The 21,632-nt window shown below is 41.2% G+C and overlaps 1 protein-coding gene across 15 annotated transcripts in view; it reads left to right on the forward strand.

The window, feature by feature from the left end:
* The window catches only part of CASK (calcium/calmodulin dependent serine protein kinase), a 414,387-nt gene that overhangs the window by 332,923 nt on the left and 59,832 nt on the right, over positions 1 to 21,632 (forward strand). For all 15 annotated transcript variants that reach the window (XM_054005578.1, XM_054005605.1, XM_054005628.1 and 12 more), the window contains 2 exons: positions 10,494 to 10,571; positions 15,242 to 15,322. In XM_054005578.1, the coding sequence (XP_053861553.1) occupies positions 10,494 to 10,571; positions 15,242 to 15,322 (159 nt within the window). The remainder of the gene's footprint in view (positions 1 to 10,493; positions 10,572 to 15,241; positions 15,323 to 21,632) is intronic.

Genomic DNA, 21,632 nt, shown 5'->3' on the forward strand with positions numbered 1-21,632 from the left:
GAGGGTTTGCTAATGCTTTAGCAGAATTTAACAGTTTTTAGTGCAATTTGTTTTATGGTCTTCTGTGATCCTGATTTTTATACAAGGACAAATACAAATAAGACAAAACAGATACTGTATATTTTTGCCCAAGTTTTAAAAATTGGGTAAATGGGACCGTCATCACAAGGAAAGGTAGCTCTGTTGCTGCCATAAAAGAGAACTACCTCAGGTTCAGTTGCATATTCGTGACCACTTAGGTTGGCTAGACTTGAGAGGTGGGGAGAGTTGATACTCTATTGCCAAGAGGAAAAGGAGTTCTTTGCAACTTCAAGATGTGTTTTATTATCAGCATGTGGTATATAGAATGGGGCAAGAAGATTGTATGTAGCAGGAATTGAGTAATGTGTATAAAATGAGTACACCATTCTGAATGAGTGGGATGTGTTTTGAAAGTGTATATATGTGTGTACATACAGACATTTTTTAAAAAAATCTGAAACAGTTAATATAATCACATTTGATACAAACTTGGAAGAAAAACAGTTTTATAGTAGATGGGGGGGGATAGGTACTCTTAAGGAAAACGTTTGTTAGTCAATAATTGATAATTACACTGGTCTACAATTTTTGAGAAGTCATCTGCTTCAGAGATGAAATGTGCTATTTATTATGTATTTTGATGTGCTGAATTCAAATATGACAATTAAAACAACTGATTGGCTACTGTTTCTAAGGTATTCAAGTTTTTACATTTTATGTCTATGTATATTGTGTAGATAGTAGAGTTTTAATCCTAAATTGTAAACCTAGGTCTTTTCATGTGTTTATGATTGCTTTACCTGATAATATTTCACCTGTCCTGTTTATGTAACACTTTAAAAATCAGCAAAAGGGTTATATAAATAAAATTTATTATGAAACAAAAGGCAAAAAACTATTATGTACATAGTTTAGTCCTATTCAGTGTCTACTCGGCGCTTCTTGGCTTGTCTCTTGTATTCATTAAATGGAGCATCTCTTGTCACTGTCCAGCAATAGTCTGCAAGCATTGATGGCCTCCATTTGCCCTGATAGCGTTTCTCCATTGTTGCAATGTCCTGGTGAAATCGCTCGCCGTGCTCGTCACTCACTGCTCCGCAGTTCGGTGGAAAAAAATCTAGATGAGAGTGCAAAAAATGTATCTTTAGTGACATGTTGCAACCAAGGCTTTTGTATGCCTTGAGGAGGTTTTCCACCAACAACCTGTAGTTGTCTGCCTTGTTGTTTCCAAGAAAATGTATTGCCACTAACTGGAAGGCTTTCCATGCCGTCTTTTCTTTGTCACGCAGTGCATGGTCAAATGCATCATCTCGAAGAAGTTCACGAATCTGAGGACCAACAAAGACACCTTCCTTTATCTTAGCTTCACTTAACCTTGGAAATTTTCCACGGAGGTACTTGAAAGCTGCTTGTGTTTTGTCAATGGCCTTGACAAAGTTCTTCATCAGACCCAGCTTGATGTGTAAGGGTGGTAACAAAATCTTCCTTGAGTCAACAAGTGGTGGATGCTGAACACTTTTCCTCCCAGGCTCCAATGACTGTCGGAGTGGCCAATTTTTCTTGATGTAGTGGGAATCTCTTGCACGACTATCCCATTCGCAGAGAAAACAGCAGTACTTTGTGTATCCAGTCTGCAGACCAAGCAAGAGAGCAACAACCTTCAAATCGCCACAAAGCTGCCACTGATGTTGGTCATAGTTTATGCACCTCAAAAGTTGTTTCATGTTGTCATAGGTTTCCTTCATATGGACTGCATGACCAACTGGAATTGATGGCAAAACATTGCCATTATGCAGTAAAACAGCTTTAAGACTCGTCTTTGATGAATCAATTAACAGTCTCCACTCATCTGGATCGTGACTGATGTTGAGGGCTGCCATCACACCATCGATGTTGTTGCAGACTACAAGATGACCTTCCATGAAGAAGAATGGGACAAGATCCTTTTGACGGACATGGAACATGGAAACCCTAACATCACCTGCCAGGAGATTCCACTGCTGTAGTCTGGAGCCCAACAGCTCTGCCTTGCTCTTGGATAGTTCCAAATCCCTGACAAGGTCATTCAGTTCACCCTGTGTTATGAGGTGTGGTTCAGAGGAGGAGGATGGGAGAAAATGTGGGTCCTGTGACATTGATGGTTCAGGACCAGAAGTTTCATCCTCTTCCTCTTCCTCATCTGACTCAAGTGAGAATGATTCTGGTGCATCAGGAACCGGCAGTCCTTCTCCGTGGGGTACTGGGCGTATAGCTGATGGAATCTTTGGATAATGCACAGTCCACTTTTTCTTCTTTGACACACCTTTCCCAACTGGAGGCACCATGCAGAAGTAACAATTGCTGGTATGATCTGTTGGCTCTCTCCAAATCATTGGCACTGCAAAAGGCATAGATTTCCTTTTCCTGTTCAACCACTGGCGAAGATTTGTTGCACAAGTGTTGCAGCATATGTGTGGGGCCCACCTCTTGTCCTGATATCCAATTTTGCAGCCAAAATAAAGGTGATAGGCTTTCTTAACCAGAGTGGTTATACTGCGCTTTTGTGATGCAAAAGTCACTTCACCACAAACATAGCAGAAGTTATCTGCACTCTTCACACAAGTACGAGGCATCTCTGCTCACTTTGGCTAAACAGAAATCAAACACTGACAGATAAGAGAGCACGACATTGTATGATTTCTAGAGCTGATATAGGGCAATTTTTTCAACAGAGTGATGGAAGCTCGTTATGATTGCATCATCCATGACTTCTAGGAATAGCATGATGCAATTCATATCATGTATGACGCAATACCAGCTTCAGATTGCATCATTCATTGTTTTGCCTAAAAAGCAAGTACTGTCCAAACCCAGTCATAGATTTATTCATAGATCCAGTCAAAGATGTATTTTAGTCATTTCTGGTTTAAATTGAGATCTTTTCCCTTTATAGCTCACTTATCCTCCGCCATTCCCAAGTCAAGGGTCGTATATACTGACCCAATAGCATATCTTGAAAACTAGAGCCAATCAACAATTTTAAGCATCATTTTCATTCTCAGTGATCCAAAATTAGTAAAGTTTGACTACATTTATTTCAGAAGCATTTTGGCTGTCGAGCAGTGTTATCCAAATCAGAAACTTAACAGGGAAGAATCAAAGCTAGGGAGAGTTTGTTAAAGTGAACGTTGCCAAAAAGGTGCTTCAACAAACGGAGAAGTCGTCCATGAGGCATGCAGTAATCTAGAAATGAGTGCCTGACCAGCCTTCTTTAAATAACATTAGGTTTTAAGTCTTCGAACATGTTTTTAAAAGCCTGATGCTGAAATGTTGTATGCAATTAGGTCCTGAAGTGTTCAGAATGCACAGGTTTTGTTAAATATCATCCCTAGAGCTAGGCAAAATTAGTGAAACGTAGTATAAAAACTCCCTGGCAGATTCCAAAACAAAAGGTTCCAGTGATAGAAAGCACACTGGAAGGGCACCCGTAACTCCTCCTTTGTTGGGAGTCCAGGCCTGATTAGCACACCTCAAACATGGGTGTCACTGGCTGACGAAGGGGGCATGATCAGGCAGCTAAGAATGCACTGGTTCAATGCATTCCCTGGGGAGCCTCCAGTGGTGATATTTCTATGGAGCCCCCGGCACAGTTTGAACCATTGCAGAATCCCCAAAGAAGGTGATGGTGCAAATACCTGCCTTCCCCTGTGGATGAATCCCCTGTAGCACAGCTGCAAACAGTCTTTTCTGTGCCAGTGTGAGTAAATCAAGAAGTAGTTTATTAATGTTCATCTATAAGGTATGTCACAAAAGTAGTCTGTTTGCAAATTATAAAACTGTTCATGTGAGGGTAATTACTTTATATTTAAATCAAGGAAACAATATCTTTGTTCATGACCATTAGCCCACATACCTTTTGAAGGCAGATTATTGGACCATACATTTCTAAAGTATAAGGTGGTTGTAAGTGGCCACTGCTTCAGAAGCCAATGTTTCTGTGAAGATCTAGTTAGAGAACATCCACAATTGAAGTGGATGCTGGAACACACTGATTCACAGTAAACATATTTGCAAAGTATCATTAGAAGTTAATCTGCATTGTAATACTCCGTGCTCACCATTACTGAAATATTATTGCAGGTTAACTTTTAATGATACTTCAGCAAATACTTCCTAAACTTGTGAGTGCTAGATAATAATGGACTGTGAAGCAGAAGCTACTGCAATGCATTACTCTGATTAACTCTTCATAAAAGGGGTAGCTAGTCTACTCATTTCCTTATGCAGTAGTGGGAAGCTTCTTGGAAAATACCTTCAGATATGGATGGGGCACTACTTTAATGCTCTCTGACTCAGGCTTCTGCTGCTTTACTGCATACTGTAGACCCTGCTGTCTCTTGCAGACTCATGTTCTTATCTGGTTGAAAGCTTCTCACCCATTTCTGTGGCCAGTATGGAATAGTTATTGTTGATGGGGCTTAATGTGTTTTTCTGACCACATGTAATTTCATAAATGCAACAAATTTCTGCCCAAATCTAGCAGTCTGGCTATTAGAGTTGAAAGTCAGAGATCTGAAACAAATAAAGGATTTGATTCTACCCTCCAAATATGAGTGTGCACTGCCATGTGAAAATGTACAGACCACTTTCAGAACCAGTCTGTTACTTTTTTTCATGTCCTAAAAATAACAGCTGAAAGTAGAAGTGTGTACATGTATATGCTTGTTTGTGTGTGTAATATAATATGTAAAAGGGAAGAGCATATGTAAAAAAAAAAAAGGTATTTAAAAATTAAGGAATAAAAGTAACTAGCAGTGATGCTTACATTTTGATTAAACTATTATAGTTTTCATTTTCAAAAATAATATTAATAAACCTGCACCAATGAAATGCAATAAAGCATATCTAAATGTCTGTGTACATCCAGAGTGAAAGCAGTAGGCTATCTGCATCATTGCACACTGCATACCATGGAATGTATCCCCACACCAGCCCATATTGGCCAGGCTGTCGAGGTCATGGTAGGGGTAGGCCAGAGCAGGAGCCATGTAATCGTTGTACAAACTGATCTATTTGATCCAACAGCACATGCCAATATCATGAGGGTGCTGCAGATCTTGTTCCAGACAATAAGGTGGATGGAATATTAGTTGCTGTGGCTTTGTTGCAGCCTGTCACCTTAGCCATGGTTTTGGTGTGAATTTGAGAAATCTCACATGCTCTTGTACTCCACCCTTATAACATCTCATTGCTCACGCTTTATGTAGGTGGAGTGGATTTCATCCCCAACAGATTAGTAATTAAAAAGGAAGCAGGCGCCTTCTTCTGTTTGGGTTATTGTGAAACAAAATAGCATCCTTTCCCAATGCTGCTTCATTTCATATTTTTAAAGATGTATATCATTATGTGCTCGTATTTTAGCTGTCGCTTTATTATCAAATCTTTTAGTGCAGCTAAAACAGGAACACATCTGCTACTAATCTCTTGCATAAATATCTAATCATTATTTTAATCTTTGTTGGAGATAAATTTAAAATGTATAAGGAAGGGCAGCTGAAGTTAGGTGATGGGTGGGTGTTTGTCTTACACTGTTTAACATATGCATAACATAATTTATATTTATGTATATTTAAATAAAACTGAAAAACAGCCAGGTCTTATCAAGTTGTTTTACCCTCAAAATGTAAATATACACAGTTGTGCAAATCTTTATAAATTTGTAACTAAGAACATAGACTCGAAGGGACTTCCTGGGTCATTGAATCCAGTCCCCTGCTATCAAAGGCAACCAGGTCATATGATCTCTTATAAACTTATCAAGCTTCATCTTAAAACCAGTTAAGTTTCTTGCCCACACTACTCCTAGTGGACTTCACTCCTCTAATGGTTAGAAACTTAGACTTCTAATTTCTAATCTAGATTTACTCCTGGCTAGTTTATACCCATTTGTTCTTGTTTCAACATTGTCCTTTAGCTTAAAAAGCTCTTCTCCTTCCCTGAAGTTTGCCCCCATGATGTGTTTATAGAAAGTAGACATAACTGTTCTTGGCTTTCATTTTGCTAGGCTACGCAAGCCAATCTCTTTCACTTTCCTCTCATAAACTAGGCCCTCCATTCTCTTGATCATCTTAGTAGTCCTTCTGTGCCTCTGTTCCAAATTTGAATTCATCTTTCTTGAACATGGGTGACCAGAATCAGACACAGTAATCCAGGAATGGTCTTACCGGTGTCTTGGACAATGGCATTAATACTTCCCTATCTCTAGTGGAAATACCCGATACATCCTAGGACTGCATTTGTCTTTTTTGCAGTTATACCACATTGGTGGTTCATACTCACTCACCCTGTGATCAACTAATACACAAGGTTTTTCTCCTCTGCTGTTGTTTCCAACTAAAGAGCCCCCCATCTTACAGCAGAAATTCTTGTTATTAATCCCTAAACGCATGACCTTGCATTTTGTACTATTAAATTTCATCCCATTTCTATTTCTCTAGTCCTCAAGGTCATCCAGTTCTTCCTGTAAGATATTCTGATCCTCCTCCAAATTGACAATGTTTCCCAACTTTGTGTCATCAGCAAATTTAATTAGCACACTCTTTTTGTGTCAGAGTCACTATTGGAAATATTAAATAAGATCAGTCCCTGAGGAACTCCACTAGTAACCTCCCTCCAGCCCAATGGCTCCCCTTTCAGCACTACTCATTGTCCTCTCCCTTTTGGCCAGTTCCTTACCCACCTTACAATTCTTGTACTAATCCCCATATTCTCCATCGTAACTAATAATTAAGGCTATGTTTTAGTCATGGGTATTTTTAGTAAAAGTCAAGGACAAGTCACTGGCAGTAAGCAAAAATTCTCTGTGACCTGTCCATGACTTTCACTATATACCCCTAACTAAAACTTGGGGGGAGTCATAGGGCGGTGCTGGGGGCTTGGTGCTGGGGAGAGGAAGGGGCGTGTTGCTGGTGCTGGGGGGGGGGGTTGGTGGGGCTTGCAGGCTCCCTACCAGGCTCCATGTGTCCCCCCAGTTCCAGACAGGGAGGCTCCTGCTGTTCCCGCCACTAGCACAGGCTCCATAGGTGCAGCTCCCATTGGCTGAGAACCACAGCCAATGGGAGCTGCAGGAGCGGGGCTTGCGGGTGCAGGCAGTGTGTGGAGCCCCCGGCCCCCTTTTCCACCTATGCCAGTGGGAGCTGGGGAGTCTCCTCCCCGAGGTAAGTGCTCACCCTCTGCCCCTATTCCTGAGCCCCCTCCCACACATCCAAACCAGCTCGGGCAGCCCCTGAGCCAGCACCGGCTGCTGCAGAAGTCACAGAATCCGTGACCTCCATGACAGACTTGCAGTCTTACTAATAATTTCCCATGTAGCACTGTATCAAATGCTTTACTGAATGTATTCGGTCTACAACATTTCCCTTGTCTAGAGAGTTATTTACATTATCAAAGAAAGATATTGATCAAGTTAGTCTGGCAAAGAGAATATTCGCAGCTTTCCAGTGGAGCGCACAGCACTTGGTTCTAGACTTGAAAAACCCTCCGATAATAGAATTTTAAGTCATGGCATTTTTATTCATAAAAAAGCTATATTAGGTTTTAAAACCTCTAAAAATTGCATACCTTTTTTCTCTGACTCACACTTGAGAAGCAAAGGGAAAAGGTATGGGCAAAATAGCACCCAGACATTTTTTTAACACCCTAAAAACCTTTCTCAGATGCATTTTCTGTAAAGTATGTGACAGGCATAGAATTACACAAACTATGATGAAAGAATGTTATCTAGACTGCAAAGACTAGAGGCATGTCTATACTACAAACTTAAGTTGACATCAGTTAAGTCGACATCCAGCCACCGCAGTAACTAAGTCAGTAGTGCCTGTCCACACCAGTGCACTGTGAGCAGCTATACCACAGTGCAACTCGCCGCAGGGGGTTTTGACAAGACCTTGCAATGCCTCCCAAGGGGGGACTGGGAACATGGCTTCAATGTCCCATGATGCAGTTTTCTCCCTCGCTCCCCGATTTCAACTGGAACCCATAATATTTTGTGCCTTTTTTTTTTGAAAGGCTGGCATGGCCACACATATGCCATATCCCAAGAAGCATGGCCCGCGCTCTGCTGTGCACTATTGTGAGCATTACAAATATCACCTGCAGTATTTCCAGAGCTAGGAGGGAAACTGCTGCACGGAACATGGCAATGTACTTCAAGAGCCCTGCTGGAAACCATAGAACAAAACAATTCCCAGTTGCTGCTGGCAGTCGCGCAGCAGCTGAATGCAGTGGAGTGCCATTTCTGGTCCTGGGAACCAAGCACTGAGTGATGGGATCGCATTGTTATCCAGTTATGGGACGACGATCAGTGGCTGCAGAACTTTTGTATGTGCAAGGCCGCTTGCCAGAAACTGTGTGCGGAGCTCTCCCCAGCCCTGCACTAAAAGGAGACCTGCTCTGATCCTGGAAAAGCGAGTGCTGAACACTGTATAGAAACTTGCAATGCCAGATTGCTACTGATCAGTGGAGGAATCAATGTGGAGTTGGTCAATCCACTGTAGGGCCTGTTGTGATCCAAGTAGTGATCCAAACAGGGCCATTAATTGCCTTTTGCTCAGAAGGGTAGTGACTCTGAGAAATGTGCAGGAGATACTGGATGGTTTTGCCGTAATGGGGTTCCCTAACTGCGGTGGGGCGATAGATGGCACGCATATCCCTAGCTTGGCACCAGACCACCTTGCCAAAGAGTACATAAACAGAAAGGGATACTTTTCAATGGTGCTGCAAGCACTGGTGGATCACCGGAGTGTTTTACCAACATCAAGGTGGGATGCTCCGGGAAGGGGTATGCACACGCATCTTTAAGAACACATGTCTGTTCAGAAAGCAGAAAGCAGGGACTTTCTTTCTGGAACACAAAATTACCGTTGGTGACGTTGAAATGCCAACAGTGATCCTGGGAGAGCCTGACTACCCCTTACTCCCATGGCTCATGGAGCCGGACACCAGACACCTGGACAGCAGCAAGGGTCGCTCAACAATGGGCTCTAACAAGTGCAGAATGGTGGTTGAATGGGCCTTTGGCCATTTAAAGAGTCGCTGGCACAATTTGCTCATTAGACCTCATTGAAAGTAATATCCCCATGGTTATAGCTGCTTGCTGTGTGCTCAGTAATATCTGTGAGGCAAAGTTTCCACAGGAGCAAGGCAGGGAGGCAAATAGGCTGTCTGCTAATTTTGAGCAGCCAGATACCAGGGCCATAAGATTAGCTGTGCAGGAGGCGCTGGAGGGGGAGGGGGAGGGAGAGAAGTGGGAACAAGGCACGCTTGGGGGAGGGGGTGGAACTGGGCAGGAAGAGAGGTGGTGGGGGTGGAGCAGGGGTGGGAAGAGGTGGGGTGGAGTGAGGGTTTGGGGCGGAGCAGTGGTTGAGCACCCCCTGGGGCAAGAAGGAAGCCAGCGCCTGTGCCTAATACCACGACTTCATGTATTTTGTAGGTTTGTAAATGTAGAGTACTTTCCTATATTTATAAGAAGGCACCTTTCATTAAAAATCTATTTAAAATATGCTGGATCATTTCTATTTACAAAGTCACATTCTATACTAGTAATCTGATGGAGCTGGGGATTATTCAGAAAAGATCTCTGTACTGTGTTTAAAGCAAATACGACATACTGAATGCTTCAGGTTGAAGGAATTAAATATGTGGCTTATTCATTTCTAAAATATATGATTATTCCCTTAAACCAGGCACACTTTGGGAGGGCTGAACATAAGTAGTCAGCTCTTTCTTATCTTTGTATTTTTTTTTATTTAGGTTTTTCAAAAATATTTTCTAAAATAAATGAGAAGTGAAGGTCTTTGATTTCATATTTAAACATGCTGGTATTGATACTGTTGATAGAAAGTCCTGGTAAAGAGAGGATAATCCTTTGTTTGAACATTCCTTCCTGGAAAGAGTAATTTTGCACTTTTCCCAAGACTTGGCTTTCTGTAGCAATTAATTTGAAAAGCTTTTTTGTCTGAAGGTGCATTCTCTCATGCTATGTACTTTAGTTAAAATTTGTATAATATTTGGAGTACTTGGCATTTGATTTGTTGGGAAAAGTGAGATTTCTGGATTAATTTAAAATATTTAACAGAATGTATGATTTATCATGAGTTATAGTGCCACTTATTCAAACTTCACAGAAATATTTGCACAAGTGTTGTGGTTCCCAGAGTCTCCTATTGAAAATGCATGGGAAGCACAGAAAATCCCACAACCTCTCTAAACTTTCCCATGATATCCTGTACATTTTGAATGGATGGCACTGTGTTCAGAATTTTTTTTTAAAAAAAATAGTTTGTTTGCTAAACTTGTACATAAAACACTGTGAGGCTTGTAGTTTAACACAGATATTTTAACCATGTTATTGTATATAGGCTGTTGGATTCAGTTATGTTGAACACTAACAAAGTAGCACACGATTACAGTATTCTATTTCCTTTTGATTTCAGCTTTATGACAAAATTAACACAAAATCTTCACCACAAATCAGGAATCCTCCAAGTGATGCTGTACAGAGAGCCAAAGAGGTAAGTGGTTTTGAAATGCATTTGAGACTTTCAGACTTTTATTTTGTTTGTTTAATGTGAAATTATTTCATCATAGATACAGTGCCGATGCTCTAGTCTGGCTCCTAAATTTGCCTGACTGTGAAAATGTTTTTACCCTTGGTTATATGGCATGCTTTGTAAATTTATCATTTCCCAGACTGTAAGGAATGTTTTCATTATGAAGCCTCATCATATAACCTCTGACTTGTCAGTAGGGATATAAAAAAGAGGAGCTTTGTCCTTGGACAAGTGTGATCATTTGCATATATTTTATATTCAGTGGGTTTGAATACAGCAAAAGTTTGAAGCTTGTATAATTTCTTAAATAACACTTTTCTTTAGAAATATCTATTAATCTAATCCAGATTTGCTTGCTATTTATTGTATCTGCAACAAAAGTTAGTTTAATGCCAGAAAGCGGGGAGGAGGGAAATCAGATGCAGAGCAGTATGACATATGACTCAAAAAGTCTCACTAACATTTCCCTGGAAGGTTTCTCTCCTGTTTCCCTAACTACTTTTTATTGAAACATGTCTTTGTGCCAGATTGGCAGACTTTAACAGCCTAGGTATACCTTCTGAGCAGCCCTCACAATTTTACCCAGTGAGACATTTTATGTCTTTGTCCATCTAAATCTATCCCTTCTCCCACTTCCCCACATCAGTCTTGTATACCTTCCATCAAATTACTCTTATCCAGCCGCACTCATGCTTCTCTGGAACCCTATGGAGTAATTGGGGGCTGCTGGTTCCTGGCCTCAAGAAGTATCAGTGTGGCACAGCCGAGTCTGGAAGGTTAACTGCTCCTAGAGCCTTTTCAGGTCAGGAGCCTTTTAGAGGAGCCTGTGCTTGCAGCTACAGGCAGAGAAAAGGAGGTAGAGGGCCCACAAAGAGGCACCCCTACCAACTCTGTAGAGAGCATTACTCAGCTTCCCTACAGCACTGAAGAAGTGGTGAGCTGTGTAGGGGGAGCTGGCCATACAGTACAATGCAAGCACAGGGGTTCTCCCTGTGTTAGAGGGAGCAGAAAGGTCCACTGACAAATGCCTATGAGCCCTGCAGCACACTTTATACCTGAATGCCTTTGTGACCAGGTTGGGGGCCACACTGAGGTTGCTCAGTTAGGGAAAACTGCAAAGAATGGGGAAGACAATCACTAAAACTGGTGGATGTTCCAATACTTAGATTACCAAGCCAGCACTAAACAGCTTCTACAATGCCTTACTGGTTACAGAGAAGCCAAAACACAGTTCCCTTAAAAGCAACCCAGCCTTTGAGCTTCCTCCCAGACAGCCGAGTCAAATGTGAAAGTTCTACCAATCCCAAAGGATCGGACACATTATCTCCCAGGGTAATAAATATTTCAGATCTTACCCAAATACACACTTACATCGAATTCTTATTAACTAAAAAAAATGAGAGTGTGAGTATTGGCTAAAAGATCATTATACATACAGACATGAGTACAGTTCTGAGATCAGTTTCGTAATAGAGATGGTGAGCTTTGGAGTTGCAAAGAGATCTTCGAATTAGTCCATAGTTTCAGTCCAATGTTTCATATCCAGGGCGATCCAGATGGGACTGGAGATCTCAGTCTTACGACTCAAACTTCCCCCGAAATAAAGCTCAAGCAGATCCAAGATGAAAGGATCAGGTCCCAAGAGTCCTTTATACAGTTTTCTGCTAGGTTATGATAGCCTCTTCACAGCGGGTGTTCCTTGGGTGAAGAATAGCAGCTTTGAAGTAGAGCTACCTGGTCTCTATGCATACCCAAGTGACTAGTTGCATTCATCAGCATAAGGTAATTATCCATTAAGCAGTTTATAAACAATTAACCACAAACCTTAAAGTGAAATATAGACAATGACCTTATCACACCTACGTTTCATCTAAATGTTAATATTTCCTTTTGACCTCTGAATCAATAGCTATAATAATACACAGGAACTGTCTATTTACATGGTTAACATCTAACAAGATATAAGTAAACACATACAATTAGTATTACCTCCAATTCTCTAACAATACAGGATTGCATTTCAAAATTCTAGTCTATTTAACATAACTAGGTTAACTATTTCTAAGGAATAGTCCTAATTACCATTTATATACTTCTCTAATATGTCTTTAAAGGTTGAATCTGCAAGCTGTTTAGCCCTTTCTGGTCATGTCTCACAGCTTTCAAGTACCTTTAGTGATCCTAATTTGGGTTCTCAGTATTTCCCTACAAAACCAATACAGCTTGGCGAAAATGTCCCTACACAACCAATACATGAGGGCAATAAAGTATGCTCTGCAAAAATCAGACTGGGTTGGGAAATTACTAGTAGTTGCTAAAAGGTATATGTGTGAAGAAATACTTCCTTTTGTTTGTTTTAGACTTGCTACTTATTAATTTCATTTGATGATCGTTAGTTCGTGTGTTATGAGAAGGAGGAAATAACACTTTCTTATTTATTTTCTCCACACCAGTCATGATTTTATAAATCTCTATCATATCACCCCTTAGTCGTCTCTTTTCCAAGCTGAAAAGTCCCAGTCTTATTAATCTTTCCTAATATGGAAGCTATTCCATACCCCTAATCATTTTTGTTGTCCTTTTCTGTACCCTGTCCAATTCTAGTATATCGTTTTTTTGAGATGGGGCGACCATATCTGCATACAGTATTCAAGATGTGAGCGTACCAGGGATTTATATAGAGGCAATATGATATTTTCTGTCTTATTGTCTATCCTTTTCCTAATGATTCCCAACATTGCAGACACATTAAAGTTGAGGCTGAAAGTTTAGCCCAAAATTAATGTTTTAAATAGATGATTACCACAAGATGAAGGATTCTATGCAGTATAAAATATATCACATGAAAACAATCCAGTATTCCTTTCCCAGCTGATGTTATGTTTTACCAATTTTGATCTTATATACCTTAAAAACAAGCAAATTATCCCTTACCAGGCACGAAAAGAACCTTTGCAGGCACCAAATTAATCATTTTGCAGTTTACTTAGAAAAAAGAATGGGAAGCTTGTCAGTATCTGAATTCCTTTAATTTTGTTAATTCCAGGATGGCGCGCACGTCTATTTTTAGCACAGAAAAATAAACATACTCAGAAAGTTAAGGCAGCAACTCCAGTGTGGAAATAAGACTCAAATGTGCATTTCAGAAACTTCTAGAGCGTATGGAATCTATTCTCCTTTTAAGTCCTGTGTGGTTTATACATGTAACTACAACCTACCAGGGCCAGCCTTATGGATAGGCGACATGGGTGATCACCCAAGGTGCTGTGGTCGGGGCTGCCGTCCAAGTGCCACAAGCTGGTGAGCCTGGTCTAAGTGCGGGAGAGCCAGGGGACTGGAGCCCCTGGCCAGCCAGGCCAGGAGGGTGGACAGGCCCGCCTGGAGCCACCAGCCTAGTGGGGAGGTGCAGGCAGCGGGGCTTGCCCCTGCAGATCCAGCAGGCCAGCCCTTGGGTCCCCCCTTCCCGCAGGCTCTCCTCCTGTTAGACAGTTGTGGGGGCATGGTCAGGGGAGCCCCCGGGCTCAGAAACTTCTCCCTGTGCAGCCCGGCTGGGCTCTGGGGCCAGGAGCTGGTCCTCGCACTGTGCACCCCTCACTGCTGGTCTCAAACTCAAAGAAAGGATGCCAAAATACAAGTTCGCCCATGGCGCCATTTTCCCTACGGACAGCCCTGCAACCTACAATCCACCAGTAAGTGAGACTAGATATAAAAATGTGCAAATACTCAGAATAACATATTCAGCCCATAATAAGTATAGTGACTCATGCCCATGTGACAAAATTGAGTTGTGTATCTTGCACGTTCAACCACGAGAGCTAAAATGCAGCTTTAGCAGAATGCTGGAGTTTAAAAATGCATCCTGTTTACCCTTCTGTGGAAAGATGAGAGCGAGTGATTTGAGGAGGAGATCCTATCCTCAGTGGGAGGGAGGGTTTGTGCCAACCACGTTGCTCTGCAGAATTTCCTACCAATTAATCTCTGGCACCACTGCCAGAAGCAGAGTGCTCTGTTTCCGCCATCCAAACAGCTGACTGTTGAGAATAAAATTGAAAATATCAGACTGTAAGGGACTGAGTTAAAATACATTTCCTTTTCTGCCCCAGTCATGAGATGAAATGCTCTTTTCTTTTTATAGAATCGTGAGTTTTGTGGTGGTATAACAGATGGACTGTCTACGGTTCATATTTTTTTAACCATTTAATTTGCAGAAACAGTGTTTTAATCTGGATAATTCAAGATTTTATACATGTTTTTAATTCTATTTTAATGTTTCTTAGCCCCTATTCAGGCATGGAAGCAGAGTTTGATAAGAGCGACTTATATAGTTGCTGGTTAACACTTTACTTCTGCAGTTGCAATAATGACCTTTTAAAGAATATTTTCAGTTTGAGAAGAGAGACTTTGCTTTCTTTAAATCTGTTCTTTCTTTAGCAAAGAGAGACATTAATATGTGATATTTTATTCTTTTTGAAAAAAGTTTCCATTCACAAAGACCCTTTACTGTCATAACCCATTGATCGTGTTGGTGCTACAGGGATTATGACTAACCAGAGTAAAGTATGCTTTTTACAGTTTTGTGAAAGAATAGAGAGCAGTTAGCTTTACTGACATTTGTGCTGTTTGTTTTGCAGGTATTGGAAGAAATTTCATGTTACCCAGAGAACAATGATGCAAAAGAGCTAAAACGTATTTTAACGCAACCTCATTTCATGGTAAGCAAATACTCCTTTGGCTGTCCTTAAAAACATTCCTCATGGAACATCAGCCAAGAATGTACTATCTAAAGCCTATAAGCAACAAAACAAAAGTATAGTTAACTGCACACAAATATATATTTAATCAGCATTTCTAATGTGCTAAGCTAGCACAGCAGCTGATATTGTTATGGGGCTAATGCATAGTGCTTGCTACACTGAGGGACCATTGTTTGTTTGCTGCTTGTCATGAGGAGAATAGCAGTTTGGTGACGGGGCTATTTTGCAGGTTTGAGCTCACAGAAAAGGGTGTTATTCCTTAAAGTGTTTGTTTTTTAAAAGAAAATAATAAGAGAAACTAGAAAAAAAAATCTAAAGAGACTGACAATAAAGGTAACTCAAATCTAACAGACATCAGTAGCATTGAGTGAACACAGTCACAAAGCAATGGAACTGTTCATTACGAAATCTTACAAAAATAGGGTAGAATGGAATCCTTTTTTAAACAAAATCAGTTCATGTTGTTAGCAGTGACATTCTTTGGCTCAATAGCCTGTTAAAACTATTTCACCCAGCCTAGTAGCTCTGTGGTTTGTCCTTCATACTACCACGTGATTAATCTAGGTTAGATTCCCAGTTCCGGGGACTTGTTTTGGGAGCTGAGAGGGATGTAAAATGGAGAAAGGAACCTGTGGATCCCAGGAAGACATGGTGAGGATCCTCCTTTCTTCCAAACCTGTGTTGGGCAAAAATGTGTTTCTTCGCTTTTAGAATGTTTCCTATATTTAAATCTAGATTGGGGTGAGTCAGACGGGTGGTACAGTTCAATGAATTTGGAATTTTGTACCTAAGATAAACTGTCTGGTATATTTCACACATTTTTATTTTGGGGGCAGTGATGGCCTTATGTTCAGGGGTCTGAGCACCCAAAACTCTCACTGAAATCACTGTGTGTCTCTCTAACCCAAAGAATGAATGTAAGGCGTTACCAAGATTTTGCCCAGCTGAGGGCTGAATTGGCAATTTGCGCACACACAAAAATTAAAAAAAAAAAAAACACCACAAAGCCAACCAGAAAACAGCATCAGATTTTCATAAAATAAAGCAAATTGCAACCACCTTAATTTAATAGGCAGATGAAGCCTGCAGAGGCTTCAGGTTCCAGCATGTAGCATTCCAGCTGGATTCTTTGAAGATCAGAGTAGTTCTGTACCTCAGCTGCTTGGTGTGCCATTTGCCTGATGGCCATACCCACTCTGATAATGGTAGCAGAACCAGCTCTGCTTTAGTAGACAGTTGTCTACAATAGAAAAAAATGAGACATTATGACTGCCAAGCTTATTGTGGGAAGGGAATGAAGCAGTAAAAATAAGAAATGGTACTGACTATTGCCCAACTTTTCTATTAAGTGGCTTATCCTGATTTAACTTTTTTTTTTTCCCCATGTAATACGTATCTTGGATTTATTGCAAAGACATCAGAAGTAAAAGCAGACAGAAGTCAATAATGTATGTGATTAGATGGCAGTTTGGAAGGCTAGCTGATCTGCTTTTATGTGCACACCGTTTTCAAAGTAATCCCCAAATAATAATAATCTATTAAAGATTTTCATATTGAGTCAAATGACAGGCAAAGTGTTATGCATCAGAAAACTACTTTTATATAAAAAATAATTAAGCTAAAGTGCTCATAGACATTTTTTAAGACCAGCTGTCAGAAAACTCTTGCAACAATTCTTTTTTAAATGTTTTTGATGCAGAATAAAAGCATGATTTCCCTTTTAAAGTGTTTAAAATATATTGATGGAGGGTTATTTCTAAGCAAAAAGAAGCTGTAAAAAATCTTCATTGCAAAAATGAAATACTTACTCTTTATTTGTGAAAAATGTGAATCCTTCTCCCGCAGTTTAGGACATCAAGATAGATGAGCTAAACCCTTAGGCACCTCATCTGTGTCCCAGTGGACATAAGTCAGTAGACCTCACAGGGGACTGAGAAGAAGTTATGTTTAAACTAGATGTAATTCATTAATTAGATAGCCAGAATCTGTAATTTTAGTCTCTGCCTTATGCTTTTGTACCTGCCTTTTGGTTTTAATTTATAGATTAAAATTCTCAGAGTATAGAGAATTAAGACAAACAAATATGGTATACTCTCTGACTAATTTCAGAGTAGCAGCCGTGTTAGTCTGTATCCGCAAAAAGAACAGGAGTACTTGTGGCACCTTAGAGACTAACAAAAAGTCTCTAAGGTGCCACAAGTACTCCTGTTCTTTTCTCTGACTAATGATATTAAAACACATTATCAAAGACAAGTTATTAATCCTAAAAAATGCAATCCAGTGAATCATTTTGGGGCTACTGACCTTATAAACGAAATCATTTGACATATAATTGGCACTCTGCCATGCTTCGCTGACGCTTGAAAACCACATTAAGTAGTGGTGGAGCGAGAGAACAAAATATTTGAAAACATATTAATTATTAACACTGTATGTGAGCAATGTAAGTAGAAATAACAGTACAAAGTGTTATACTGTCAGCCTATTTTCAGTATGCCGTTAGAAAGCTTAGTAAAATAAAATATATTCTAGTTGCTATATCATTGCAGTCTAATGCACTGAGAGTCAGGACATATGGTATAGTCAGTAGGATCACATGTCTTAAGCTAGTGTGTATTTAGGATGTAAGGTTTAGGCTTGTAAGCTTCATTATCTGAGGAATGTGATACCAGAATCAATAATTTTTAACAGAGGCCAAAAATTAAGATAGCAAAGGTAGGTCAAAACAGCATAGATGATGTTGAACATGAGTGCCCCTGGTTAAACCAAATATTTTTCTAACTTCTGGCAATCAGTCATGCAGTAAAGTTTTTTAACTTAATGCTCAATAGGGCCCAATCCTGAAAAGACTTATGTTCATGCTTTACTATTAACACTGAGCATTCTGTGTGGGTCATTCATTTTAAAGAATCGTTTATTTCAACCAAGAGCCACTGCAGCAGAGTAAAAGTCCCAAGGCAGAAGTTGCTGCACTTCAGAACATCGCTTTCTCTTTGTTTTTCTAAGAGAGCACAATCATTTCATGTACCTAATACAGAGGCATCGGCTGTAGATGGCTACTCTTTCCAACTTTTGTCAAAAGTTAACAAAAAAAATGTCTAAAACTCATCAAAATACATTTCCACATTCATGGCCAAGGGACTCTTGTGGGTCTGCTCAAAAATAATTTCTTTGAAATGACTCTCCAGCAGGACAGACACTTGCTAATCTCTGAAATGGTTCCTAAACTAATCACTTCCTAGAATGCTTACATTTATCTGGTTGTATTTTTTACAGGGCCTATATATGCATTAGTGTGTTTTTAAGTACGGTACATTATTACTTGCGGGAGATTCAGGCTCAAAGTTAGCCTTTCATATTTCTCACTCTGGGAGTTTTTAAAATGTTTGTTTAACCGTTGCCTGCCCAATGATTATAAATGAGAAAATTCAGTTGCTACTGCGTGGTTGGAGCCTGTTTGAATTTTCTTAAAATATGGATATAAATTTTAAAAAATATAACCAGATAAATGTTGGTTTTAAATGTATGCTTTCTAGGAAGTGATTAGTTTAGGAACCATTTCAGGGATTAGCAAGTGTTTGTCCTGCTGGAGAGTCATTTCAAAGAGATTATTGTCTTTGTACCACTATAACAGTAAATGTGAACAGCGGTGATATCTGCAAACTGGACTGTTCTTTTGCATCTATTCATGTGGCAACATTTGAAATGGTTTTCCCCGCACAGGGGAATTTTGCATTTTATATATTTAGGTATTTATAGTGTATCCATCACTGTGTATCTTCCTTCATTGTTCCTTGCAGTGAATGATACAGAAATGTAGTGGGAAACAGCATTTATAACTTCTGCCACAATACTTAGAATTCTTTCAGGACCCATATAGTCCACAAAGGGAAAAGAACCAGGAAAACACAACCATGCTGTAACAACGAACCATAACAGAGGAAATTGTGTAGTTTAAAGGGAAACTATGCTTTAGATTACATATTTCGGTGAAATTCAGTTTAGTGCAATACAGAAATAGGTGTTCTCACAATTGTATTATCTATGTGTGTTTATGGAGGCACAGATGTAAATCATCAAATATAGTAACAAACCTTGCAAATATTTATCATCATCATTTATTTTGCCTACAAGTGTTGTATTAATCCAGTCATTAAAAGCTAATTGTTCAAATCAAATACAATTATGTTATGATGTTTTGGTTTAATGTTGCTTTAGAAAACAGAAATATATCACTTGGAATCTTGTTAAGAAAAGGCATTGTTAGGGGCAGGGCATATAATGGACACAATCGGATGGCTCTACTTGCTGATTTGCCTGAACAAATATTTCACCCTTAGATCAGAGGATAGAAAGCAATCTTTTACTAATTGTGTTCAGGAAACCATAGCAGACTATTCTGTTAAAGATAGGGTTACCATATTTCCACAATCAAAAAAGAGGACACTGGGGGGGGGGGCACCCTAACCCCGCCCCCATCCACTCCCTCCCACTTCTCACCCCTGACTGCCCCCCTCAGAACCCCAACCCCCCCTGCTTCTTGTCCCCTGACTGCCCCCTGCTGAGAACCCCCCACTCTAACTGCCCCCCCAGGACCCTACCTGTCCCCTGACTGCTCTGACCCTTATCCACTCGCATGGGTGGCAGGGTTGTAGAAATTTTGGTGGTGCCCAGAACCCACCCCCCCGCACCTGCCCCTAGGGAGAGGGGTTGGGTGGGGGGAGGGGATCTGGGGTGCAGGTCCTGGGCTGGGGATTAGGGTGCAGGTTCTGGGATAGAGTTTGGGTGCTGGGTGCAGGCTCCGGGCTGGGACAGGGGGTGGGTATGCAGGAGGGGGTGAGGGGTGCAGGCTCTGGGATGGAGTTTGGGGGTGGGAGGCGGTGCAAAGGGAGGGGGTGCAGGCTTTGGGAGGGACTTTGAGAGCAGGAGGGGGGAGTGTGGGAAGGGGGAGGGAGTTTAGGAGGGAGTTTGGGGATAGGAGGGCAGGCAGGGGTGAGGGCTGTGGGTCTGAGGATGGGGGTTCATGATGCAGGAGGGGGCTCAGGGATGGAGCAGAGGATTAGGGTGCGGGGGGATGAGGGCTGGGGCTGAGGGGCTTGGGGCGATGGAGAGGCTCAGGGCTAGGGTGGAAGGGCAGGGGAAGGGCAGCCTGTCTTCCCATTAGTGGATGGGGGACGCTAGGACCGGGGGGCAGCAGACAGAAGTTGCTGCTGGCTCTGGCAGTACAAGCAGGCAAGGGAGAGGCAGGCGGGGGGGGGATGCGCGGAGGGGGAGTGGCAGGTGGAGGCCGGGGACCCATCCAACACTCCCCCGCTCCCTGACTCTCCCCCCCCCCCGCCCCCCCCCCCTCCGGACTCCCCTTACCATTCTGGCTCCACGTGTTTGCAAAACACACTGCCCAGTGGGTCAGTTTGTGTGATACACAGGGCTGCAGACAGAAGGGGGGGGGCAGGGGAGGGCTCTGGCTGCTGGAGGCCATTGGGAGCGGGTCAATCAGCCCAGCCGCCAGACGCCCAATCAGCAGCCGCACTCTGCATGGAAGGGAGGGAGGGAGGCGAGGGAGAAAAAAAACCCGGACATTTTAACCTTGTTACCAATTCCTCCCGGACAGCTATTTAGAGACGCAAAAGCCGGACATGTCCGGAGAAATACAGACGGATGGTAACCCTAGTTAAAGATCATCTATGCACAAAGTCAAGAACACACTCAAAAGCACACACTTTAGAAAGACAGACAAAACAAATGCCAACTTGCACATCAGATATGTTTTCGTCTTCTACTCAGGGCTGCTTGTGACACACACTCAAATGGACAGTTTTCAGGAATTTGTGGGGATAAAAATGAAAAAGAGAATCTGGTCTTGTCAGTTACCAAATTAAGCTAAATTGATACGTCACATACAAGGCAGCTTAAGAGTGACTACACCCCTCTTTGCACCAGTTTAACTAAATCAATTTAAAAACCCATTTTAGTTAAATTGATTCAGCTTCTGTGTGTAGTCAGGATCTCTCTAAATCTAGATAAAATGAACAGTCACATAAGGTATGGAGCATTGACGAAATATCTGTAAGTATGAGCCCATTGTTGGAGCTTAAAAAGTTAATAACAGAAACAGACGCCATTAAATATTTAATTAAAAATAGTATTTGGACTTGCAGTAAGTTTGAAATGTTAGAAAAATCTCAGAATTAGGATCTTCCTGTTTTGAGTATCTTGAGCGATAGGAGCTGTTGTCAGTAGCTACCGGTGAGGTGCTCTGCTCTTATTC

Source organism: Malaclemys terrapin, chromosome 1 (genome assembly GCF_027887155.1).
Source record: "Malaclemys terrapin pileata isolate rMalTer1 chromosome 1, rMalTer1.hap1, whole genome shotgun sequence".
Taxonomy (NCBI): domain Eukaryota; kingdom Metazoa; phylum Chordata; order Testudines; family Emydidae; genus Malaclemys; species Malaclemys terrapin.